The sequence below is a fragment of the Mirounga leonina genome, unplaced genomic scaffold (assembly GCF_011800145.1).
Source record: "Mirounga leonina isolate KUSES-001 unplaced genomic scaffold, KU_Mleo_1.0 Mir_165, whole genome shotgun sequence".
In the NCBI taxonomy this organism is placed as follows: Eukaryota; Metazoa; Chordata; class Mammalia; order Carnivora; family Phocidae; genus Mirounga; species Mirounga leonina.
The window spans coordinates 41403564-41430691 of record NW_023270415.1 but is presented as its reverse complement, the minus strand read 5'-3'; the positions used below and the strand labels follow the sequence as shown (position 1 = coordinate 41430691).

Genomic DNA, 27128 nt, shown 5'->3' with positions numbered 1-27128 from the left:
GAGATCATGACCTGAGCCAAAATCATTATTGGGATGCTTAACCAATTGAACCACCCAGGCGCCCCTAGAATGGCTTTTGAAAATCAAGCTAAATTATGAAAATTATTCTATTCACACTTTTTTTTTTTCAAGTGGGCTCCACACCCAACATGCCCAAGGTGGGGCTTGAACCCATGACCCTGAGATCAAGACCTGAGCTGAGATCAAGAGTCCAGTGCTCACGGACTGAATAACCCAGGTGTCCCTATTCATGCATTTCTAAGTGTTTTGTTTAAACTGGAATATTTTTATAGGTAATACAGGCAGTGATCTGGTTTGGAGATACTTTTTTTTTTAAATATAGATTTTATTTACTTATTTGAGAGTGAGAGAGAGCGAACATGAGTGGGGAGGAAGGGGCAGAGGGACAGAGAGAGGAAGAAGGAGACTCCCCACTGAGCAGGGAGCCCACAGGGGGCTGGATGCCAGGTCTCTGAGATCATGATCTTAGCTGAAGCCAAGAGTCAAAGAGGCTTAAGCAACTGAGTCACCAAGGTGCCCCTGGAGATTATTTTACATTAAAAAGCCTATGACCTATATATTTCTCTGCCTTGTCACTGCATTAAAAGGTGTCAGACCACTTCTAAAACGTTAGTTTGCCTATTTGTGCCAAGTACTTTATTTATTTATTTTTAAAATGTGCCAGGTACTGGGCGCCTGGGTGGCTCAGTCATTAAGCGTCTGCCTTCGGCTGAGGTCATGATCCCAGGGTCCTGGGATCGAGTCCCACATCGGGCTCCCTGCTCGGCGGGAAGCCTGCTTCTCCCTCTCCCACTCCCCCTGCTTGTGTTCCTGCTCTCGCTCTCTCTCTGACAAAAAAATAAATAAAATCTTAAAAAAAAAAAAAAAAAGTGTGCCAGGTACTTTAAAGGCCTATATTATTTTAACAACGTTGCTAAAGTCACTTCATTCCTAAAATGCTGCATAATTTAAGAACTTTATGGTAAAGTATATTTGCATACTATTTTTCCAAGCACATAGTATTATGCAGACCATCTAACTGCCTAAACACATCCATGTAGATGTTCTTAGATTTAAGAAGTATGCGTCGTCTGTTCTAAAATGAGGTCTGTATCAGCACCTACAGCATGTGACAGTAGGCAATCAATCAATAAAAAACAAATATTTTTCCAAGTAAATATTTTTTAATTGAACCATAAATCTGAAACTACAAATGCTTAAAGGGAAACGCAAAGAGACATGCGCAGTTAAGTTCATCCAATCAGAGTCAGGCTGAAGGAGGCGCAGCCGCAGAAAGGTAGTGCGCACGCTCGGCTAGCTTGTCCGCTATAGGCTGCGCCGAGGCGGGAGCCTTAACCTCCGTTGAAGAGGTGTCTGTCTACCCGAATTCTTTCTCGGATGACGCCCGACTTCTGTCGGATCTTTAACGGTACGTTCTTGGAGGGGAAGTCTTGTGGGGCGGAGGCAGCCTGCGGGCTCGTGCGGGACAAAGTGGGGAGAGGCGCCGAAGCCGGCCTCCGGGGGGAGGGAAGGAAGGCGGCGGAGCGGCCGGGGGGGGGCGGGGGGCGGGGAGGCGGGTGCTGAAGTGTGAGGGGCGGCCTCGCTCTTGGCCACGGGGTGGGCTGGTGCGGAGGCTGGCGGTAGCGGTGCGTTTGTGGTGGGAAGGTCCCAGGGAGAGGCGACTGTGGGCGGTGGTCTCTCAGCGGTCCGCCGGCTTTCCTTCTGCGGTGCTTGGGTGTATTTCCACCAGGACTAATCTACGTTAGCCTGCACGGTATTTGCCGGTTAATTAATAGACGATGTCTGTGGACACTTTTGACGGGGCCACAAAGTCAGAGGAGCGACTTAAGTCACGAAGTGTAACTGCTCCTTAACGGTAGTAGGAAGCCGAAAACCAGGTCTGTTGCTGTTCTTGGCTGTTCTTGCTCCTAGAGGTTTAATGGTTGCACCCTTCAAAGACTACTTTATCATTATCTAATCTATAGTATTATCAAAATCCATATGCTCAAGTTTACACCATTCAATTTAAGTCTTCGATTCTTTTCAGAAACCCTTTGTGATGAAAATAAAATATCCCTAGCTGTGAAACTTGTTTTCCAAGGTTTTTTACACGTTTATTCTGTTACATTTTTAAAGATATGGTTGTAGTGATGATCTATTTTCATGTTTGGAGTTAATTCTATCAGATTCATGGATGATTTCTGTTTTGGGTATTTTTTAGGTCAGCATTGCTGAATATGAGACGATCTGCAGCACCAAGTCAGTTGCAGGGGAATCCCTTCAAAAAACTAAAATTTATACCACCAGGGAGAAGTAATCCAAGTCCAAATGAAGAGAATACAAAGATGAGTCCAGACGTAAAATTATTTGAGGTAAAAAAAAAAAAAAAAAAGCATAATATAGAGAAGGATGCATTTTTTTTTTAAACATTTCATTTAAAAAGTTAACAACACTTACTGCCTGAAGGAATTTTTAGTATCTTTGATAAAGTCTTCCAAAAACTTTACAGTAATGATTACATAATTTTTTTTTTCTTTTTCAAGGAATGACTTGCAGTTGGCTCTATAGGATAAACTTCTGTTAACAGTAAAAAATACCTCTGTGAGGGAGAGGGTGGATATTCTTGTAAAAATAAATTATTCTAATCAGTATTCTTTTTAAAGTTACCACATAAATGAAAACTTAGATAAGGGGCGCCTGGCTTCCTCAGTTGGAAGAGCATGCGACTCTTGATCTAGGGTTATGAGTTCAAGCCCCACCATGGGTGTAGAGATTACTTAAAAAAAATCTTGTGGATGGAACTAGAGGGTATTATGGTAAGCAAAATAAGTCAGCTAGAGAAAGACAAAATATCATGATTTCACTCACATGTGGAATTTAAGAAACAAAACAGATGAACATAAGGAAAGGGAAGGAAAAATAAGATAAAAACAGAGAGGGAGGCAAACCATAAGAGACTCTTAACTATAGGGAACAAACTGAGGGTTGCTGGAGGGGAGATGGGTGGAGGGATGAGGTAATTGGGTGCTGGGCATTAAGGAGGGTACTTGATGTAATGAGCACTGGGTGTTATATGCATCTGATGAATCACTAAATTCTACCCTTGAAAGTAATAATACAGTATATGTTAACTAAATTGAATTTAAATAAAACATTTAAGAAAATGAAATCTTAAAAAAAGAAACTTTAGATAAGGTGATTTAAGGAGTAAACACGTAAGTAATAATCTGTATAACAATTCTGGACATTCCTTTCTTTTTTTTTTTTAAGATTTTATTTTATTTTTTAAATAATCTCTACACCCAGTGTGGGGCTCGAACTCACAACCCCGAGATCAAGAGTCTCATGCTCCACTGACTGAGCCAGCCCGGTTGCCCCCATTTCCTTACATTTTTATCTATAAAAAGTAAATGCTTAAAGCAGTACCTCACCTCCATTTTTTTTTTTTTTTTTAAGTAAACTCTATGTCCAATGTGAGGCTTGAATTCATGAACTCTCAAGATGAAGAGTCGCATGCTCTACCGACGGAGCTAGCCAGGTGCCCCTAAAGCAGTCTTGATTTTTTACTACTAAGAGAAAGGATTGTTTTTGGTCTTATGTCTAAGACCAAAGGTCTTATTTATATAGATAGTATATAAAGGTGTATAAAATGGGCAGTCCACATTTCCTGCTGCTCTACAGTTTTCTGATCCATTCATGGTATGGGGATTAAAGTCTACAAATTCTTTTTTTTAATTTTATTTATTTTATTTTATTTTTAAAGATTTTATTTATTTATATGACAGAGAGAGACAGCGAGAACAGGAACACAAGCAGGGGGAGCGGGAGAGGGAGAAGCAGGCTTCCTGCCGAGCAGGGAGCCCGATGTGGGACTCGATTCCAGGACCCTGGGATCATGACCTGAGCCGAAGGCAGACGCTTAACGACTGAGCCACCCAGGCGCCCTACAAATTCTTTTTCCCTCTCCTTTTTGGTTGTTGTAGTTGACATACAATATTATATTAATTTCTGGTATACAACACACAGTGATCTGACAATTACATACGGTATGTCATGCTTATGATATTAAGTGTAGTCACCATCTGTCACCAGATTTTTTTCCTTTTTTTATTGTGGTAAAAAATATATAACATAAAATTTGCTATTTACATTTTTAAGTTTGCAAAATAAGTGACTTTAATTATACTCATGCTATTGTGCAACGATCACCACTGTTTTCAGTTGGAAACTTTTTCATTACCTCAAAGTCTATAACCACCATTAAGCAGTAATTCTCTATTCCCTCCTTCACCCACTCCCTTGTAACTACTACTGTACTTTCTATCTTCATAAATTTGACTTCTAGTTACCTCGTATAAGTGGAATCAGACAATATTTGCCCTTTTGTTTCTGGCTTATTTCACTTAGCATAATATTTTCAAGGGTCATCTGTGTTGTAGCATGTGTCAGAACTTCATGACTTTGTATGGTTGAATAACATGCATTTGTATGTATACACCACAGTTTGTTTATCCATTCACTTTTTTGATGGATACTTGGGTTGTTTTCACTTTCTGGCTGTTGTGAATAATGCTGCTATGAACACAGGCATGCAAGTTTCTATTTGAGTCCCTGTGTTCATTTTTCTAGGACTGGAATTGCTGGGTCATACGGTAATTCTACGTTTAACTTTTTGAAGAACTACCAAAATGTTTTCGACAACTGCTGCTGCACTGTTTTACATTCCCACCAGCAATGTGTGAGGGTTCCAGTTTCTCCACGTCCTCAGCAACACTTATTATTTTCTATTTTGTTTTGTTTTGATTGTAGATATCCTAGTAGGTGTGATTGGTTTTTCATTGTGGTTTTGATTTCCATTTCTTTTAGGAATAGTGATGAGCATCCTTTCATGTGCTTATTGGCTATTTGTATCTTTGGAGAAATATCTATTCAAGTTCTTTGCCTGGTTTTTAATGGATTGTTTTATTATTTATTTATTTATTAAAATATTTTATTTATTTATTTGACAGGGACAGACAGTGAGAGAGGGAACACAAGCAAGGGGAGTAGGAGAGGGAGAAGCAGGCTTTGCGCTGAGCAGGGAGCCCGATGCGGGGCTCGATCCCAGGACCCTGGGACCATGACCTGAGCCAAAGGCAGACACTTAACGACTGAGCCACCCAGGCACCCCTTTAATGGATTGTTTTATTGATTGTCTTTTTGTTGTTAAAAAGATCTACTAGTTTTTATTTATTCATTTATTTTTAAAGATTTTATTTATTCATTTGAGACAGATACAGAGAGAGAGAGAGCATGAGCAAGGAGAGAGGCAGAGGGAGAAGGAGAAGCAGGCTCCCTGCTGAGCCAGGAGCCCGATGTGGGGCTCGATCCCAGGACCCTGGGGTCATGACCTGAGCCGAAGGCGGATGCTTAACCATCTGAGCCACCCAGGCGCCCCAAAAAGGTCTACTAGTTTTTAACTCTGCTTTTTTTGGTCTGCATGTGTTTGTTTTATCCTACATTTCTTTAGAATTCTGGCCACACTGTTAGAAGAAAACACAGGTTTCTGTTTTTTTTTTCCCCAAAAGATTTTTTATTTACTTATTTGACAGAGAGAGACATAGTGAGAGAGGGAACACAAGCAGGGGGAGTGGGAGAGGGAGAAGCAGGCTTCCCTCAGAGCAGGGAGCCTGATGCGGAGCTTGATCCCAGGACCGTGGGATCATGACCTGAGCTGAAGGCAGACTCATAATGACTGAGCCTCCCAGGTGCCCCTTATTTTTTTTTAAAGATTTTATTTATTTAATTGTCAGAGAGCGAGAGTGTGCATGCATACAAGCCCGGGGAGCCGCAGGCAGAGGGAGAAGCAGGCTCCCCACTGAGCAAATAGCTCGATGCGGAGCTCTATCCCAGGACCCTGGGATCATGACCTGAGCCGAAGGCAGGTACTTTACTGACTGAACCACCCAGGCGTCCCAAGGTTTCTTTTTTTAAAAGCAGCTTTAATTAGATACAATTCACATACCATACAAATCATATACTATATTCACAGTTTTGCAGTGATCACCAAGATCCATTTTAGAACATTTTCATCACTGCAGAAAGAAACCTCGTATATATTAACCAGTTGTTCTCCATTTTTCTCCAAATCTGTCAGCACTTTGCAACCACTAATCTTTTTTTCTGTCTCTGTAGATTTGCCTATTAGGGACATTTCATATAAATAGAATCATACATTCATCATACTTGTAGCTTTTTGTGACTGGCTTTTTCCAGTTAGCATAATGTATTCAAGGCTCACCCATGTATCAATAATTTATTTCTTTTTATTGCCAAATTTATTAGTTTTCTATTGCTGCTATAACAAGTTATCGCAAGTTTAGTGGCTTAAAAGAACACAAATCTATTACAATTCTGTAGGTCAGAAGTCCAAAACAGGTTTCACTGGGCTAAGATCAAGGTGTTGCCATAGAAAACCTGAGAGACTCCATGAAAAATTGCTAGAACTGATACACGAATTCAGCAAAGTTGCAGAATATAAAATCAATGTACAGAAATCTGTTGCATTTCTATACACCAATAATGAAGTAGCAGAAAGAGAAATCAAGGAATCGATCCCAATTACAATTGCACCAAAAACCATAAGATACCTAGGAATAAACCTAATCAAAGAGGTAAAAGATCTCTGAAAACTATAGCACACTTTTGAAAGAAATTGAAGACACAAAGAAATGGAAAAATATTCCATACTTACGGATTGGAGGAACAAATATTGTTAAAATAATGTCTAGTCTCCCTACACATTTAGCGCAATTCCTATCAAAATAGCACCATCATTTTTCACAGTTAGAACAAACAGTTCTAAAATTTGTATGGAGCTAGAAAAGACCCTGAATAGCCAAAGTAATGTTGAAAAAGAAAACCAAAGTTGTAGGCATCACAATTCTGGACCTCAAACTGTATTACAAAGCTGTAATCATCAAGACAGTATGGTATTGGCACAAAAACAGACTCATAGATCAGTGGAACGGAATAGAGAACCCAGAAATGGACCCACAACTCTATGGTCAACTAATCTTCAACAAAGCAGGAAAGAATATCCATTGGAAAAAAGACTTTCACAAATGGTATTGGGAAAACTGGACCATTTTCTTACATCATACACAAACATAAATTCAAGATGGATGAAAGACCTAAATGTGAGACAGGAATTCGTCAAAATTCTAGAGGAGAACATGGGCAGCAACCTCTTTGACTTCTGCCATAGCAACTTCTTACTAGACACATGTCCAGAAGCAAGGGAAATAAAAGCAAAAATGAGCTATTGGGACTTTGTCAAAATGAAAAGCTTCTGCACAGCAAAGGAAATAAACTAAAAGGCAGCCTATGGAATGGGAGAAGATATTTGCAAAAGGTGTTGGCAGGGCTGCATTTATTTCTGGAGGTTTTAGGGGAGAATCTGTTTCCTTTTCCTTTTCTAGGTTCGATAGGCCACTTGCATTTTTTTTGCCCTTCTTTGATTTTCAAAGCCAGCAATGACAGTTTCAGTTGCCATGTTACTATGTTTCTGATTCTCTCAAACTGGGAATGATTTGATTAGATTGGGTTGACTTGGGTAAGCCAGGACAATCTCTCCATTTCAGGAGAGATTACTTTACGCACATCTTAATCACATCTACAAAATTTTTTTGCCTTGTAACATATTCACAGATTCTGGGGATTAGTATAGACATCTTTGGGAAGCATTATTCTGCCTACCCTACTGTATAATATATTAATATAGCACATTTTATTAATCCATCAGTTGACAGGCATTTGGATTGTTTCCACTTTTCAAATTATGAGTTATTAATAATGCTTGTGAACATTTGTGTACAAGTTTTTGTGTAGACATGTGTTTTCATTTTTCTTGGGTATATTCCTAGGTATGGAATTGCTGGATCATATGATAACTCTGTGTTTAACCTTTCATTAGTGAACTGCCAGACTCTTCCAAGGTGGCTGCAGTATTTTTGTTCCCACCATCAATGTATGAGGATTTCAATTTCTCCACATCCTTGTCAACATTTATTATTATGTTTTTGATTGTAGCCATACTGGTGGTTGAAGTAGTATCTTATTTGTGGTTTTGATTTGTATGTCACTGGTGGATAATATTGTTGAGCATCTTTACATGTGCTTATTGGCCATTTGTATATCTTCTTTGGACTATTCAGATCATTTGACCTTTATGTGTGTTTTTAAAAAGATTTTGTTTATTTTAGAGAGGGGGGAGGGGCAGAGGGAGAGAGAGAGAGACTTTCCAGCAGACTCCATGCTGAGCACAGAGCCCAACGTGGGGCTTGATCCCAGGACCCTGAGATCATGACCTGAGCCGAAATCAAGAGTTGGATGTTTAACTGACTGAACCACCCAGGTGCCCCCAGATCCTTTGACCTTTGTAAAATTGTATTATTTGATTTTTGTTATAGAGTTGTAAGAGTTTTTTTTTTAAGATTTTTAAAAAAATTTAATTTTAATTGAATTTAATTTTTATTTTTTATTAATCCCTACACCTACCATGGGGCTTGAATTCACAACCCTGAGATCATGAGTCCCATACTCCATTAGTTGAGCCAACCAGGCACCCCAAGAGTGTTATTTAAAAAAATATATTCTAGATACAGGTCCCTTATCAGTTATATTATTTGCAAATATTTTCTCCCCTTCTGTTGGTTATTCACTTTCTTGATAGTATCATTTGTAGCACAGAAGTTTTAAATTTGATTAAATCCAATTTATCTAATTTTTTTGGTGTTGGTACTTATGATTTTGGTATTATATCTAAGAAGGTCATGAAGAGTTACTCCTGTATTTTATTTTATTAATTAATTTGTTTTTTAGAGAGGGAGGGGTGAAGGGCAGAGAGAATCTTAAGCAGACTGCACTCCCAGACATGGGACTTGATCTCATGACCCTGAGATCATGACCTGAGCTGAAACCAAGAGTCGGATGCTTAACCAACTGAGCCACCCAAGCACCCCTGTATTTTCTTTAAAAAAAAAAATTTTGTTTTTTGGGGTGCCTGGCTGGCTCAGTCAGTAGAGCATGTGATTCTTGATCTCAGGGTCATGAGTTTGAGCACCATGTTGGGTGTAGAGATTACTTAGAAATAAAATCTTAAGAAAAAAAACTAATTTGTTTTTTATTGAGGTGTGATTGACATACAGCATTATATTCAGGTGTATGACATAATGGTTTGATATTTGTAGATATTGTGAAATGATCACCATGGTAAGTGTAGTTATCATCTGTCACTGTACATAGTTACAGAATTTTTTCCCTTGTCTCCTGTATTCTAAGAGTTTTGTAGTTTTATTTTTATTTTATTTTTTTAAAGATTTTATTCATTTATTTGCCAGAGAGAGAGAGCATGTGCACAAGCAGGGGCAGTGGCAGGTAGGGGGAGAAGTAGGCTCCCCACTGAGCAGGGAGCCCGATGCAGGACTCGATCCCAGGACCCTGGGATCATGACCTGAGCTGAAGGCAGACGCTTAACCAACTGAGCCACCCAGGCGTCCCATGAGTTTTGTAGTTTTAGTTCTTACATTTGAATCTGTGTCCCATTTTTTAGTTCATTTTTGTGTGTGGTGTGAGATAGTGGTCCAATTTCATTCTTTTGTACGTGGATACCTTGTTGTTCCAGGATGTTAAGACTTTTCTTTACCCATTAATCATTTTGACACTCTGGTCTTAAGGTTTATTTTTTTGATGTAAGGACTAATTTGAGACCAAATTCATTGATTTACTCTTTTCTTCTTTTAATTCTACTAGGAAACTAAAGTTATTTTTAAAAACTAGGCATTTTTGAAATTGTACAGCTGTTTTAAGCAAGGCAACATGAGAAGCCTTAGCAGTTCACTCTCCCTTCTCCTTAGTCTATTCCATTCCTAAATGGAATGGAACCCCTTCAGGGGTTTTTATTTGTTTGGTCTGATAAATACAAAATCTGGAACAAATCGAGTGTCAAAATAAATATGCTAATTGGTAGTAATTCATTGAATTATACAGGAGTCTGAGTCTATACTAATATAAGTAAAATATATAAGGAGAAGAGTAAGCTGTTTCTTAAAGTGGAATGCTAAATCATAATAATAGAAGTGGTGTTAGAAAAGGTAGTGGAGGGGCGCCTGGGTGGCTCAGTCGGTTGAGCGACTGCCTTCGGCTCAGGTCATGATCCTGGGGTCCCGGGATCGAGTCCCACATCGGGCTCCCTGCTCGGCGGGGAGTCTGCTTCTCCCTCTGACCCTCCCCCCTCTCATGTGCTCTCTCTCTCTCTCTCATTAAAAAAAAAAAAAAAAAGAAAGAAAGAAAAGGTAGTGGATGCCGTAAGTTGCTAAGAAGTAGATCTTAAAAGTTCTCATCACAAGAAAAAAAATTCTGTAACTATGTATGGTGATGGATTTAACTAGACTTATTGTGGTGATCAGTTTGCAGTATATACAAATACTGAATCATTACTGTTGTACACCTGAAACTAATGTTTTATGTCAATTAAACCTCAATTAAAAAAATGTGGGGCGCCTGGGTGGCTCAGTTGGTTGGGCAGCTGCCTTCAGCTCAAGTCATGATCCTGGAGTCCCAGCATCGAGTCCCGCATCGAGTCCCGCATCGGGCTCCCTGCTCGGCAGGGAGTCTGCTTCTCCCTCTGACCCTCCTCCCTCTCGTGCTCTCTCTCATTCTCTCTCTCGCAAATGAAAGAAAAAAAAAAATCTTTAAAAAAAAGTTTAGGTATATCTGTCTTAAGCCAGGGCTGAAGAGAAAACAGCTTTTGGTACTCCAATTAAAGGAGCTTGTTAGCACACAATAATATTTGCTTATGAATGATTTCTGGGGATAAAGGAGGGCTTTTAAGTTACATGTTTATTACACGGGAATACTTAACCACCTACAATATGCTAGGATTTTAAAATGGAATTAAGACAGTTAATATTAGTGTCCTCTATAACAGAGTTTGCATGTTAGTTCTCAATCCATGGAGCAGAATCTGTGTAATTCTTAAAACAATTTGAGGGACTGGTCAGTATGAACTCTAGAAGGAAGTTTGAGGTTTGGAGAACCATAAATGTCATTGCCTCCTTCATGTGTGGACATTGGCTAGAACCACTTATGTTATTGCTCACCTGTTTTGCTTTCTGTAGCAGTTGTTGGCATTAGACAGGTATTTGTGTTGTCTCTAAAAAAAAAAATTCAATAGATAACCAGAACTAGTGGGTGAATGTTTAAGGAAATAGGATATATATGTATATGTATATATGTACACATATATCTTAGTCTATTTAATTAATTAATTTTTTTAAAAGTACGCTCCACACCCAGTGTGGAGCCCAATATGGAGCTTGAACTCATGAACATGAGATCAAAACCTGAGCTGAGATCAAGAGTTGGGTGCTTAACTGAGTCACCCAGGTGCCCCCAAGGTATTTGAATAGACTCAAGAGGCAGGGAGAGGCAGAGGGAGAGAGAAAGGGAGAAGCAGATTCTCCGCTGAGGAAGGAGCCCGATGCGGGGCTTGATCCCAGACCCCTGGGATCATGACCTGAGCTGAAGGCAGCCGCTTAACTGACTGAGCCACCCTGGTGCTCCTATTTTTAACTTTTTGAGGAACCTCCATACTGTTTTTCAGTGGCTGCACCAGTTTGCATTCCCACCAATAATGCAAGAAGGTTCCTTATTCTCCACATCCTCACCAACATCTGTTGTTTCTTATGTTGTTGATTCTGGTCATTCTGACAGGTGTGAGGTGATAGCTCATTGTAATTTTGATTTGCATTTCCCTGATGATGAGTGATAATGAGCATCTTTTTCATGTGTCTGTTGGCCATCTGGACGTCTTCCTTGGAGAAATGTCTGTTCATGCCTTTTGCCAATTTTTGGGGGGTATTGTATAAAGTTTTTTAATATATTTTGGATACTAACCCTTTATTGGATATGTCATTTGCAAATACCTTCTCCCATTCCGTAGGTTGCCATTTAGTTTTGTTGGCTGTTTCCTTTGCTGTGGAGAAGCTTTTTATTTTGATTTAGTCCCAATTTATTTTTGCTTCTGTTTCCCTTGCCTCAGAGGACCTATCTAGAAAAAAGTTCCTATGACCAGTGTCAGAGAAATTACTGCTTGTGCTATCTTCTAGGATTTTTATGGTTTCAGGTCTCACATTTAGGTCTTTAATCCATTTCTTGGGGGGAGAGTGGTAGAGGGAGGGAGAGAGAATCTTAAGTAGGCTCCATGCCCAGTGTGGAGCCCAGTGGGGGACTCAGTCTTACAACCCTGAGATTATGACGTAAGCTGAAATCAAGAGTCAGACACTTAACTGACTGAGCCATCCGGACATCCCTCTGTTTTGAATTTATTTTTGTGTATGGTGTTAAGAAAGTGGCCCAGTTTCATTCTTCTGCATGTTGCTGTCCAGTTTTCCCAATACCATTTGTTGAAGAGACTGTCTTTTTCCCATTGGAAAATCCTTCCTGCTTTGTTGAAGATTAATTGACCATAGAGTTACAGGTTTATGTCTGGATTTTCTATTCTGTTCCATTGATCTGTGTGTCTGTTTTTGTGCCGGTACTGTACTGTTTTGATTACTACAGGCTTGTAATACAACCTGAAGTCTGGAATTGTGATGCCAGCGTTGCTTTTCTTTTTCAAGATTGCTTTGGCTATTTGGGATCTTTTGTAGTTCCATACAAATTTTAGTGTTGTTCTAGTTCTGTGAAAAATGCTGTCAATATTTTGATAGGGATTGCATTAAATGTGTAGATTGCTTTGAGTAGTATAGACATTTTAACAATATTTGTTCTTCCAATCCATGAGCATGGAATGTCTTTCCATTTCTTTATGTTGTCTTCAATTCCTTTCATCATTGTTTCATAGTTCTCAGAGTACAGGTCTTTCACCTCTTTGGTTAGGTTTATTCCTAGGAATCTCATTATTTTTGGTGCAACATATTCATTATTTTGATGCCAATCCCAGAAATATCTTTTCATTTGTAAACAGTTTAATATTTGTCTCTGTAAACAGTGCAGTGACAGTACCACTATCCCACATAAAAAATGGAGAATATTTAAGTATTGATTTTAATATTGAGAAACTTGACCAAAAAGAGCAATTGATTCTGAGAATGGCATGTTATGACATGTTTAAAACTCTTCTGATATGTTGTTTAACATACACTATAATTATAGGCATAATTTTTACTCTGTTGTGTCTTTCAGCTTTTATAACAATTAAAACTAGTTTAATAGTAAAATTTGGATTCTAAATTTATTTTAAAATATCTATTCCTTATTAAGATATAGAGAAACTGGTAGTTTATATTTTAAATTAGGAATCTGTTATGTAAAAATATGGGAGATTAGATTTAATTTCTGCATAAAATAAATACTTTCTTCTTTTAGGTTGTTGCAAGTAAGAACACCTTCCTCCAGTTACAAAATAATCCCAGAATATGCAGTTTAAATCTGCCTACTGAGGGAAGTGCTAGAGAAATTAATCATGGGCATAATTACACTGGGAAACACTGTTCTGAAGCATCTGTAATGGTAAAGTTAGATCCGCCTCATACAGGTAAGACTGCTTTTTATTGATTAGGTTTACACTTGACCAGTTGTATAGTATTATTTAAATTGACTGTTTCAAGAATGAATGTTATATTTGAAAAGTGTAATACCTCTAGATTGTTGGCAATTCAGATTTTTTGGGTCATAATTTCTTTAGTGATTGGATTAATAGCCACGTAATTCAAATCTTGTACTTTATAGTAGGTATCTAAGACTATTCATTGTGAACTTGTTGGTCAAGTATGGTCTGTTCCTCAAGTACCAAAATAAACTCTGTTTAAAGATTTGATTAAAAAAATTATAAAAACCATGTTGGCGCGCCTTGCTGGCTCGGTTAGTAGACCGTATGACTCTTAATCTCAGGGTCATGAGTTCAGGCCCTACATTGGTCATGGAGCCTGTTTTAAAAAAATAAAAACCATGTTAACAGTTCTAAGTTGGAGAGGTGAAGTTGAAATGAGTAAAATTGTTAATTAATAATAGTTCATGGAGGGGTGCCTGGGTGGCTCAGTTGTTAAGCGTCTGCCTTCGGCTCAGGTCATGATTCCAGGTCCTGGGATCAAGCCCCGCATCGGGCTCCCTGCTCGGCAGGAAGCCTGCTTCTCCCTCTCCCACTCCCCCTGCTTGTATTCCCTCTCTCACTGTGTCTCTCTCTGTCAAATAAATAAATAAAATCTTAAAAAAAAAAAAAAAAAGTTCATGGAGTAGCTGCAAATCAGTTAGATTTGTATTATGAAGGTACATAATTGAAGGAGAACCAAGGATTTAACAGATGCTCCCTCCTTGCATTGTTGAATTGAGTTAAAATAATGATTGTTTCTTTTTTATCTGTCAGAGATTAATATTTTAGAAGTAATTAAAACAATAAATAGGGTTATTTACTGGTGTTTATATGGCCTTCTGAAAGACAACATAAGACTACATTTTTCCAAATGACATTCATTTTTTGGTTGAATAAACAGATTCAGGGAGAGATTCCCATCTGCTGTTCTATACAAGAGTGATTGTCATCCTTAAGATACCTGTGCAAATCAGTGAGATTCCTTAAGCACTTAACCTTTTGAAGGAAGTTGAGGTTTGTGAGGATTAGTAAGTTTTACCTATGAATGGGTTCATTTCTTGTTGGGGGAGAAAGGAATTCTGTATTTTCCCATCTGACTAGGATTCATAGTTTCATTTATGTGTTCTTAAAATTTTTCAAAAGCTGTGACTGGTGTTAGGACAAAATTGAGAAGCACTTTTGGAGCTGGTTGTAGGGATCTGAGATCCCTGAAGACAGTTCTGGGTATGGCAGCTTAGCTGCTGCACTGTCTCATTGATTGGCTCTCTCATTTCTTTTCTGCTTGTTTCCCTTCCTCTTATTTTTCTTCCATCTTTGTTAAGTGAATATCCTGTTTTCCCAGGTTTTTTTCTCTACTGCCAAGCCTGTGGCAGATAATGATCCACCTCTGCCTCTTTCTTTTTCTATTATGGTAGCTAATCTCTTCACCAGAGAATGATATTTAGACTATAATACGTTCTGTGTTACTGATTTCCTGCTTTATTTTTGTTTTACTATAGTTTCTCACTCTTTAACCTGCTAAATATGAGAAGGGAGTTAAGAGTTAAGATAAATTGAAGAGGGAGTTAATTTACTCAACTCCTAATCCCTTAATCCCTTCTCTGATTTAGTACATTTACTGGACTGGGGAATCTTTGCCAACCTCCTGACACCCTCCTGCCTCTCATTCAGAGAGAGGTTAATTGGGGAAAAGAACATTGTGAGAAACATCTTGCTTTGTGGTGGATTACTGGAGAGGGATGTTTTATGTAGAAAAGTATGGAGATGAGAGATCCATGTAGTATAATTCACCTTTTCACATCTTTTTTTTTTTTCCCTCACCTTTTCACATCTTTTTAATCCTAGATCTAATCCACCTTGAAGTGGGATGGAAGCCTGTTTGTCCCAGTTAAAATATGTCCTCATTTTCCCCCATCATCTCTTTTTTTTTAAGATTTTATTTATTCATTTGAGACACAGAAATAGAAAGAGAGAGAGCATGAGCAGGGGGAGAGGCAGAGGGAGAGGGAGAAGCAGGCTCCCTGCTGAGCCAGGAGCCCCATGTGGGGCTCGATCCCAGGACCCTGGGATCGTGACCTGAGCCGAAGGCAGATGCTTAACCATCTCAGCTACCCAGGCGCCCCTCCCCTATCATCTTTTTTATTTTTGAAAAATTTCCTACATGTAGAGAAGTTGAAAGAATAATTATCATCCTAAATACTACAGTTGTTAATATTTTGCCTCCCTGCCGCCATATGTCCATTTTTTTTCTGGATCATTTGAAAATAAGTTGCAGATGTTATGCCATATCATCCCTAAATACTTCAGCATGTATTTCTTAAAATTTAATAATACATAATATTTAATATCTACTTCATCAGTAATATCATTTTTGCATAAGCTGGTTTAAGTTTGGTTTCTTTCTCAACTTGAAAGTGCCCTAATGAGTATATTTTCACTCCACTGAACTTCACTGGGCACTTCAGGTCTCCTTATAACCCTGTACCTTTGCAGATAATAGTCCTTGTGTGAGAATGAAAGTGTAGGTCTGATGTGGAGAACAGGCAGAAGAAAAAAAAATTAAACTTCCTTAGACAGCTTAATAGCCCATTGACAAGTATTTGGGACAGGCAGAGTGACCTTCCTCAAGGAACTCAACTGCCTCAATGTTAATACTTTGCTAAGGGCAAAAGGCAACTTTAGCTTGACATTAGCCTGACCTCCAGGATCCTGTAAGTCTTTAACATATAAAAATCCTTTTGGAAACTACCTTTATCTTAACCCCTCTCCCTCAAGATATATGTTATAACAATCATCCTCTAGGCATATGGCCCACCGATGTACATCTGAAGGATCTCATGACTAAGGTTTTTCTAGACAGTAGTAAATGACTTTTTCCTAACAATAGCTAGCCCTTCAAGGTTCTGGAAAGCTTGCTTCCAAATTCTTTAGAGATTACACTATCCCTAAACTCCTCCCAAATTGAAAGTATATGATCAGCCTTTCCTCACAACCCCATTGCAGCTCCTTCTGCCCACAGGTCCTGTCCCTGTACTCTAATAAAACCACCTTTTTGTACCAAACACATCTCAAGAATTCTTTCTTGACTGTTTGCTCCCGGATCTCAGCATTTCACATCAGGTCTACCACTAATGACTTCATCCATGGCTCAGGGTATATGCCTTTTTTGGAGGTTGTGCTAGAAGGGCCCTCTTCTGTTTTTTAAAAAAAAATTTTTTGGGGGCGCCTGGGTGGCTCAGTTGGTTAAGCGACTGCCTTCGGCTCAGGTTATGATCTTGGAGTCCTGGGATCGAGTCCCACATCAGGCTCCCTGCTCAGCGGAGAGTCTGCTTCTCCCTCTGACCCTCCCCACTCTCATGCTCTCTCTATCTCATTCTCTTTCTCAAATAAATAAATTCTTTAAAAAAAAAAAAAAATTTTTTTTTTTTTTGGTCTTGTCTACAGCCTCTACTCTTCGCCTTGGCTTGAGAAAATTAAAGGGGAAATATAATGGGTTGAATTGTGTCCTAAAAATTGTGTTTTAAGTTCTAACCTCTGGTACCTGTGAATGCAACCTTATTTGGAAATAGAGTCTTTGCAGTTGTAATCAACTTAAGATAAGGTCATACTGTGTTAGAGTGGGTCCTAAATCTAATGGTTGGTGTCCTTATGAGGAGAAAAGGCCACATAATGTTGGAGTCAGAGATTGGAGTAATACAGCTGCAAGCCCAGGGGCACCAAGGATTGTTGGCAACTACCAGAAGCTAGAAAGAGGCAAGGAAGGATTCTCCTCTGGAATCTTCAGAGAGAGAAAGGCTTTGCTGACACCTTGATTTTGAACTTCTGGCCTCCAGATTTTGAGAGAATAAATTCTGTTGTTTTAAGCCACCTAGTTTTTGGTACTTTGTTATGGCAGTCCTCAGAAATTAATACAGGAAGCCCTAGACTTCCTAATATTCAAAACAATACTTTCTTTAGAAACAGAAAGAAATTGTTTCATTCTTTCTGATTCCTTCTCATTCTCTGTCAAATTGTTCAACCACACTGTTCTTGTTTTATATTTTATTTATTTACCTGACTAAAGTGTGAATACAAAGGCAGGAACTTTCTCTTGTTCAGATAGTTTTAAATCAAATAGTATGAATTCAAAAACATTTTATGATTGAATGAAAGGATCTTGGAAAATTTATAGGTAAGTCCCTTGGGTAAGTCCTTTGGCTCTGAAGTGCTTCAGAGAAGTCAAGTAGTCAAGAAGAGGCTACTGGAATATTATGGTTTTCAGGGTTTGGTAATATTTGAGAGAACAGTTTAAAAAAATGGAACAAAAGTCATATTGTAATAGATAACTAGTGAGTGGAAACAGGCAAATGGAGTCACTGAATATAAGTAAATGAAGTATGTAAAAACAAATTTGGTTGTGAAGGGAAGGAATAGGGGCCAGAGAGGTTTTTTTTGTTGTTGTTGTTTTTTAGGATTTTATTTTTTTTAAAGATTTTATTTATTTATTTGACCAAGAGAGATACAGCAAGAGACGGAACACAAGCAGGGGGTGTGGGAGAGGGAGAAACAGGCTGCCTGCCAAGCAGGGAGCCCGATGTGGGGCTCGATCCCAGGATCCCGGGATCATGACCTGAGCTGAAGGCAGATGCTTAACGACTGAGCCACCCAGGCGCCCCAGGATTTTATTTTTTTAAGTAATCTCTGCACCCAACGTGGGGCTCGAATCCACAACCCTGAGATCAAGAGTTGCACGCTGTTCTGACTGAGCCAGCCAGGTGCCCTATTACTGTTTTTTAAAAGTAGTATGTATAAGCTGTAAGGAATGAGATAGTGAAGAGGGGAAGATTAAGGATATAAAAAGGGAGTGATAAAATCTCTCTCCTGTGTGGATATTAGATAAGTGTTTTTAGTTGGGTCTAAAGTCCTTGGAAATGGTTGGGTGTCTTCTCAGGGGTTTATAAATTCTTGGAGAAGTTTAGAATATTGTGTTTTCTTTTAGCTGATATGAATAAATGCATATAAGCATGTGCTGGATCTTTTGCATGGCCACCTTATAATTATTATAAGTTTTCATCTCTTCAGATGAGAACAGAGGTGAACAGGATGTGTTAGTGGTATACTCCTATCAATGCAGGTTTTATATATTAAGATGGTCAAACAGTTGGGGCGCCTGGGTGGCTTAGTCAGTTAAGCTCAGGTCATGATTCCAGGGTCTTGGGATTGAGCCCCACATTGGGCTCTCTGCTTAGTGGGGAGTCTGCTTCTCCCTCTCCTCCCTGCTCATGCTCTCTCTCGTTACCTCTCTCTCAAATAAATTAAAAAAAAGAGAGAAGATGGCCAAACAATTGATCCATTGTATGTCCTCTTGAAGAAAAAGCTTGTTGAAAGAAACCTGCGCCAAATCAGTGGGTACCTTATTAATGTTGTGAATAACAGTTTAATTTCAGTAAGATGTTACTATCATATTAAATTTATGTGATTTTGAATTTTATTGGTTTCATTTATATTTAGTTTGTAAATGTTTACTTTTTTTTATTGTGATAAAATATGAATAACAAAATTCACTTTAACTATTTTAAAGTGTATAGTTCAGTGGCATTTAGCATATTTACAGTGTTGTGCAATAGTCACCACTATCTGATTCCAGCTTCATTATGCTAAAAGGAAACCCTGGACCAATTAAGCACGCAGCTCTCCATTCCGCACTTGCTACAAGTCCCTGGCAACTACCAGTCTGCTTTCTGTCTCTATGGATTTGCCTGTTTTGGATATTTCGTATGAATAGAATATAATATGTAGTCCCTATGACTTAAAAAGTAATGCATCACATGGTTTAGAAGGCATGAAGAATACAGTAAAAAAGCTCCCTTCCTTGATCCCTAGCCATCTAGTTCTCTTCTTCAGAGGCAAACCAGTTATCAATTTTGGGGGTATCTTTTTTGAGATGTTTTATACATTTGGAAACATATTTGTGTATATATATTCTCCCCATACAAATGATTTTTCACTAGCTGCACTGTTCTATACATTGCATTTTTTTTTAATTTTTATTTTTTAAAAGATTTTATTTGTCAGAGAGAGAGAGGGAGAGAGCGCACAAGCAGGGGGAGCGGCAGGCAGAGGGGGAAGCAGGCTCCCTGCTGAGCAGGAAGTCCCGATATGGGACTCTATCCCTGGACCCGAGATCATGACCTGAGCCGAAGGCAGACGCTTAGCCGACTGAGCCACTCAGGCGCCTCTATACATGGCATTTTTTATTGTAACAGTATATCTTAGAAATCTTTTTGTCAGTACATTTAGAACTACCTTTTGCTTTCTTTTTTTATTTTTTATTTTATTTTATTTAATTTTTATTAAAGATTTTATTTATTTATTTGAGACAGAGAATGAGATAGAGCATGAGAGGGTCAGAGGGAGAAGCAGACTCCCTGCCGAGCAGGGAGCCTGATGTGGGACTCGATCCAGGGACTCCAGGATCATGACCTGAGCCAAAAGCAGTTGCTTAACCAACTGAGCCACCCAGGCGCCCCTTGCTTTCTTTTTTTAAAGATTTGTTTATTTTAGAGAGAGAGAGCGCGTGTGCACTAGTGGGGAGGGGGGGAGCAGAGGGAAGAGTATCCTCAAGCAGACCCCCTGCTGAGTGCAGAGCCAGACATGGGGCTCCATCCCAGGACCCTGAGATCATGACCTGAGCTGAAATCAGGAGTCTGCCACTCAATCGACTGAGCCACTCAGGTGCCCCAAAGAACTACCTTATGGTTTTTAAAAGCTACTAATATTTCATCATTATGGATATGCCACATATACTTAACTAGTGCTTCATTAAAGGATATTTATGTTATTTGGGATCTTTTGTTGTTACAAGCAAAGCTACAATTAATATCTATATATTATATACATATGTGAGAATATATCCATAGGATAAATACCTTGAAGTAGGGTCCTGGTTTCAAGGTATGTGCATTTATCATTTTGATGGATAATGATGAATTGCCCTCTGCAGAGGTTAGAAGTTTATCCATCCACCAGCAATGTATGAGCAATGCATGTATCATTTATTGTGATGCTGAATCTATATATGAGTATATACTTACACTTTTTAGTATTTGATAATCTAATTGTCAAAAAATGTTACTTTGTTGTGCCTTTTAAAAAAAAGAATTATTTATTTTAGTGTGCGCATGTATGAGCAGGGGGAGGGGCAGTGGAAGAGGGAGATAGAATCTCAGCAGACTCCTGCTGAGCTTGGGTCTTGATCTCACAACCCTGAGATCATGACCTGAGCCAAAACCAAGAGTTGGACGCTTAACCAGCTGAACCTGTTGTGCCTTTTAAGTTAAACTTTTTAATGTGATATTTTGAGAATGTTTCAAATGTACAGAAAAATTGAAGAATAATACAAAGAACTTCCACAAATTTTATTGCATTCATGTGTGTTATTTTTCTGAACCAATTGAGAATAAGTTGCTGACATGATGCTTATCACTCTATAAATTCTTCAGTCTGTATTTCCTAAAACAAGGGCAGGCTTCTATATAATAAAGTAAAACAGTGCAACCATCAGAATCAGGAAGTTAACTTTGATACAGTACTACCCTCTGACCCACAGATCGTATTCAACTTTCTCCTCTTGTCCCAATGATGTCCTTTGTATCAAAAATGAATTAAAAAAATGAATAAGTAAGCATTTTTTCTTGCTACTTAAGGCTTATGTGTTGTATTTAGTTGTCATGTCCTTTTAGTCTCTCTTAATCTGGAACAGTTTTTTATTTTTATTTTATTTATTTACTTTTTAAGATTTAATTTATTCATTTGACAGAGAGCACAAGCAAGGGAGCGGCAGGCAGAGGGAGAGGGAGAAGCAGGCTCCCCGCTGAGCAGGGAGCCCGACGCGGGGCTTGATCCCAGGATCCAGGGATCATGACCTGAGCTAAAGGCAGACGCTTCACTGACTGAGCCACCCAGCGCCCCTGGAACAATTTTTTAGTCTTTGCTTCTCTGTTGTGCAGAATTTTAATGTGCTTAAAGAGTACAGGCCAATTATTTATTTATTTATTTATTTGAGAGACAGAGAGGGCAAGAAGAGAGACCACATGAGCAGGAGGAAGGGGCAGAGGGAGAGGGAGAAGCAGACTCCCCTCTGAGCAGGGAGCCCCACTCAGGGCTTGATCCCAGGACCCCTGGATCATGACCTGAGCCAAAGGCAGACTCTTAACCCACTGAAGCACCCAGGCGCCCCCTGGCCAATCATTTATAGAATGTTTCTCAGTCTGGGTTTGCCTGATGTTTCCTTATGAATAGATTCAGGTATACATTTTTGGCAGGAATATCACAAAAATAATTCTTGGTATAACATTAGGGAGCATATGATGTCAATTTATTCCATTATTAGTGATATTAAGTTTGATTTTTTTTTTTTTAGAGATTTTATTTATTTGACAGAGACACAGTGAGAGAGGGAACACAAGCAGGGGGAGTGGGAGAGGGAGAAGCAGGCTTTTCGCGGAGCAGGGAGCCCGATGTGGGGCTCAATCCCAGGACCCCGGGATCATGACCTGAGCCGAAGGCATACGCTTAATGACTGAGCCACCCAGGCACCCCTTAAGTTTGATTATTTAAATAAATTAGTATCTGCCAAGTTTTTTTGGTATAAAGATATTTTTGCCTTTGTACTTAATAAGTATCTGTGGGGAGATCCTTTGAAACTATGTTAATTTTTTTTTTTTTTAAGATTTTTATTTATTTATTTGAGACAGAGAGAATGAGAGACAGAGAGCATGAGAGGGAGGAGGGTCAGAGGGAGAAGCAGACTCCCCGCCGAGCAGGGAGCCCGATGCGGGACTTGATCCCAGGACTCCAGGATCATGACCTGAGCTGAAAGCAGTCGCTTAACCAACTGAGCCACCCAGGCGCCCCGAAACTATGTTAATATTTTGTATTTAATCAAATGTTCACTTAGTAGTTTTAGTTTTCATTGATTCTTGCTTAAATCATGATTGTTAAGATTTTCTAATTCTGTCTGTATTTTTTAGTTGGCATTCTGCTGTAAGCAAGAGCTTTTCCTTCTCCCCATTTATTCATTAATTTTTTCAGATTCGTCTTGAAGAACATTTGAAACTACTAGGTAGTATCCAGGACCATCTGTAGGAGATTGAGTTACCAAATTCTTTCCTGAGTATCAAGCATTGCCTACTCTTTGTAAGACAGGGCATGCATGGGAAAAGGCAACAATCAAATATACATATTGAGCAGTGGTTCTTAATATGGATTCTAGAGGGTGTGTGTGTGTGTGTGTCTATCTGTCTGTAGAGGAAGGTGTTTTGTAATGCCAAAAATTAAATCTCAGTATTACATGCTCCTTGATATCTGATAAAATCAGGAGGGTCTTGAATGGCCTAACTACAAGTTCTCTTCTCTACTCTGTTCCTGGGGATAAGATTCCCTAGCTAAACAACCCTCCTTATTATTAAATAGATCAGGTGCAGTTTCTGCTTATCTGTGAATAACAGCTTTCATTTCCCTGCCAGCTGCAGAATTATTTAAACAAGCCAGTCACATCTTCTTTTAGGAGCCGGGGGAAACCTCACCCTCTTGGTACTGCAAAGCCTGCGTCCTACAGCCCCTAGTGGTTCACTTTGTTCTGTAGGGTTATCCCTGTGTGGCCCTGCATGAGTGTGGCAGTCTTCCTCCTCAACGCTGTGAGTATATGTGACTGCTGTTGATTTAAACCTTTCTAGTATCAGGTGTTGTGTATTTGGCCATCCTCTTAACTCTAGAACAGGAATCTTTTTCTCACCAACTAGGTAAATAGGGAGGCAGTTAAAACAGAGGGAGACATGTGCATTTTTCTAAAGAGCTTTACTGAGTTTCTCAAATAGTCTAATAACTCTTGCCATCCTTCCTTCCAAGGCTATAAACTATTGGTGTATAAACTTTGTGGGATGTATTTACTAAGGTCTTTTGGAAAGTTTCTTCATTGCCTAGCATATTAAGCATGTTAAATTTGGTCTAAACTTCCTCCGTTACTTGAATTGGGTGTAAAATGGGAGTATTCCTGTTTGAGCAGAGCTTTAATCTGGGAATCTGCTTTATGCTTTTGGGAGGGCTGCTGTAGAATAATTGAAATAATAATTGTGTTCAGCTTCTACTTTTGGGGGAATGAATTGTGTTCATACTTGCCTCTTTGAATCCTAATTTAAAAACAAAATATGGGGTGCCTGGGTGACTCAGTTGGTTAAGCATCGAACTCACAACCCCGAAACAAGAGTTGTATGCTCTACCTACTGAGCCAGCCAGGTGCCCCTCGTTCAAAATATTTTTACCCCAAGAACAAGACTTGGCCAAAGAGGGAGCTATTCTATGAAGATGTATGTAAATCTAGATTGTATAGAGTAGGTCTGACATTAATGTAGCATGGTTGTAGTAAATTTTATAATTTGACTCTGTGAGATAATATAAAATATATTTATTGGTCTCTGACCTCGGTTGCTGACATAGAGCTCCTACAACCCTTCTAATTTCCTCAGTGATAACAGTACTAGGAGAATTTTTTTGTTCTAGTATTTGGTCTTTGACCCTGGTTCTTGACATAAGGTTCCTACTAAATCCTTTGAAATTTCCTGGGCTATAGTAGTTTCTTTTATTCTAATGAGGTGATTCTTGGGGGGCTCTTGGATGGGGGCTGTTTGCCAGGAAGACCAAATCATGATTACAAGCTTGCAATTTTCAGCCTCACTTCCGTCCTTCAGAGAGGGGAGGAAGGTTGGGAATAGAGTTAAATGATAGATCATGCCTGACATGAGGAAGGCTCTATAAATAGTATGAGGTTTGGAGAGCTTCTGGGTTGGTGAACATGTGGAGATGCTGGGAGACTGGCTACCTGGAGAGGGCATGGAAGCTATGCGCTCCTTCCCATGTAACTTGCTCTATATATCTCTTCCATTTGGATATTCATCTCTGTCATTTGTCATATACTTTTTTTTTTTCTTTTTAATGAGAGAGAGCATGAGAGGAAGGAGGGTCAGAGGGAGAAGCAGACTCCCTGCCAAGCAGGGAGCCCGATGCGGGACTCAATCCCGGGACTCCAGGATCATGACCTGAGCCAAAGGCAGTCGCTTAACCAACTGAGCCACCCAGGCGCCCCTTGTCATATACTTTTATAAGCTGGTAAATAGTAAGTAAACTGTTGTCCTGAGTTCTGTGAGCTGCTCTAGCAAATTATTTGAATTCCTGGGGTTGTGGGAACCTCAGATTTATAGCCTCTTGGTCAGAAGTACAGGTAACAACTTATGATTGGCATCTGAAGGGAGGGGCCCCATCTTATGGGACTGAGCCCTTAACCTGTGGGATCTGATGCTATCTCCAGGTAGATAGTGTTAGAATTGAGTTATATTGTAGGATAGGTGTGGGAAAACCTCCCCACATCTTGTGTCTGAAGTATTGTGAGTATGGTGGTTGTGTGAGAGAAAGGAGTAATACAGGAGGAGGGCTGAGGTGTTTTTTTTTTTAACTCAGACTCCTTCAGTTCTGTAAGGATTACTAAGATTCCTGAAATATAGGTTTTGATTGTCTCAAGTGCTTAATATCACAGAATGTTATCGCCAAAGCACAGCAATGAAGTATGAGATATAAATGCTACAGCAGAATGACTCTTAGGGTTTGGATTCACCCTAGTTTTTAACCCTATTTTATGTGGCAAATTTTTTTGTTTGTTTCATCTTCCTCACATGTTGCATTGTGAAATATTAAACATAATCTTAGGTGCCTCCTCAGATTCTCTCGATACCCCCTGCCTCCTAGACTGCTCTATTCTCTCTCTGTAGGCTGATCTGTTGCTTAACCAGAACAGCAGGGCCCTATTCCTTGGTGGCTGCCATCCAGCCAGGCTGATGAGGCATACTCTGGGAGGGTCTGTTCCTCCTGCAATTTCCAGTCTTGGATGAAACACCATTATCACAGGACTTAAGGGTAGCACCCTGCATATTTGTGGAGGCTGGGTGACACAGTCTGGAAGTGCAGTGAAGTTTATTGTTAGTGGGATGAACATTGACTAGTGGGAAATAGGAGACAGGAGAGAATCTTCCAGATCTATTCCTCTTTTTCCTCTGTGGACTACTCAGAGGTTTTTTTTGTTTTTATTTTGTTTTGTTTTTATAGACTATTAGGCGATATTCCAAGGAGAGTACCAAGTAGATGCATTTGCCAAGTGACCTCCTGTATCTTTTCATAGCTTGTTGTAAAGTGGTAGCCAGCACTTTGCTTTACATAGTTCCTTACCTCAGCTTCCCTTTTTTAAAAACCCTTGATGCCCTGTGTAAGCAACTCCCAAATAAAGCCATCAGCATTCTAATCATTGTTTCAAGTTCTGTTTGCCAGAGAATTTGGGCTAAGACAGATTAATAAGGCATAAATTCTTACCTTTTTTTTTTTTGTACTGTCCTAAGATCTAGAAATAATTTCAGTAGTCACAGTGCTCTTTTTGCCTGAAAAAAATTAATGGAAAAAATCACCCCTACTCCACAGTTATTTCTTATTGTTAAATTTAGTAGATGTAATTATCTAAATTCTGTTTTAGAAATTTATACTTCCTACATTTTTAATGGCTAAAGAATTAAAATATATTAACTACTATTTTTATTTTTAAGGCTAATTTTGGACATTTAATAATTTTTAAACATGAAGAAAAGTTGAAAGAATTGTACATTGAGCACCCATGTACCCATCACCAAGATTCTACAATGAGAATTTTACTGTATTTGCTTTATTATATATCCATCTATTCATTTATCAGTTTATTTAACTTCTTTTAAAATTAATTAATTATTATTATTATTATTTTTTAGTAGGCTCTATGACCAACGTGGGACTTGAACTCACAACCCCTAGATCAAGAGTCACATGATCTACTGACTGAGCCAGCCAGGCACCCCAGTCTGTCTTACTTTTTAAAAATGAAATAAAGAAGGGCGCCTGGGTGGCTCAGTTGGTTAAGCGACTGCCTTCGGCTCAGGTCATGATCCTGGAGTCTCGGGGTCGAGTCCCGCATCGGGCTCCCTGCTCGGCGGGGAGTCTGCTTCTCCCTCTGACCCTCCCCCCTCTCATGTGCTCTCTCTCTCTCATTCTCTCTGTCTCAAATAAATAAATAAAATCTTAAAAAAAAAAATGAAATAAAGAAATGTTTATTATTGGTGTAGTGTAGTTGACATACAATGTTAGTTTCAGGTGTACAGCATAGTTATTTGACAGTTTATACATTACTCAGTGTTCACCATGATAAAATGTAGTCACCATCTGTCACCATACAACATTATTACAATATTATTGACTATATTTCCAATGCTGTACTTTTTATCTCCGTGACTTACTTGTTTTATAACTGGAAGTTTGTACCTCTTCATCCCCTTCATCTGTTTTGCCCATTCCCCCACTCCCCCTCCCCTTGGGCAACCACCAGTTCTCTGTATCTCTGTATTTATGAGTCTGTTTCTGTTTTCTTGATTTTTAGATTCCACATACG

At 39.1% G+C, this 27128-nt stretch overlaps 1 protein-coding gene across 3 annotated transcripts in view; it reads left to right on the top strand.

Moving 5' to 3' along the window:
* The window catches only part of RAD54B (RAD54 homolog B), a 93727-nt gene that overhangs the window by 6550 nt on the left and 60049 nt on the right, over positions 1-27128 (top strand). Inside the window, exons 1-3 of one of the 3 annotated variants that reach the window (XM_035011535.1) lie at positions 1331-1429; positions 2222-2372; positions 13411-13579. In XM_035011535.1, coding sequence (XP_034867426.1) covers positions 2238-2372; positions 13411-13579 — 304 coding nt within the window. In that variant the 5' untranslated portion in view covers positions 1331-1429; positions 2222-2237. Of the gene's footprint in view, positions 1-1330; positions 1430-2221; positions 2373-13410; positions 13580-27128 lie in introns of those variants that run through there. The other 2 variants (XM_035011536.1, XM_035011538.1) reach the window with 2 other exon arrangements.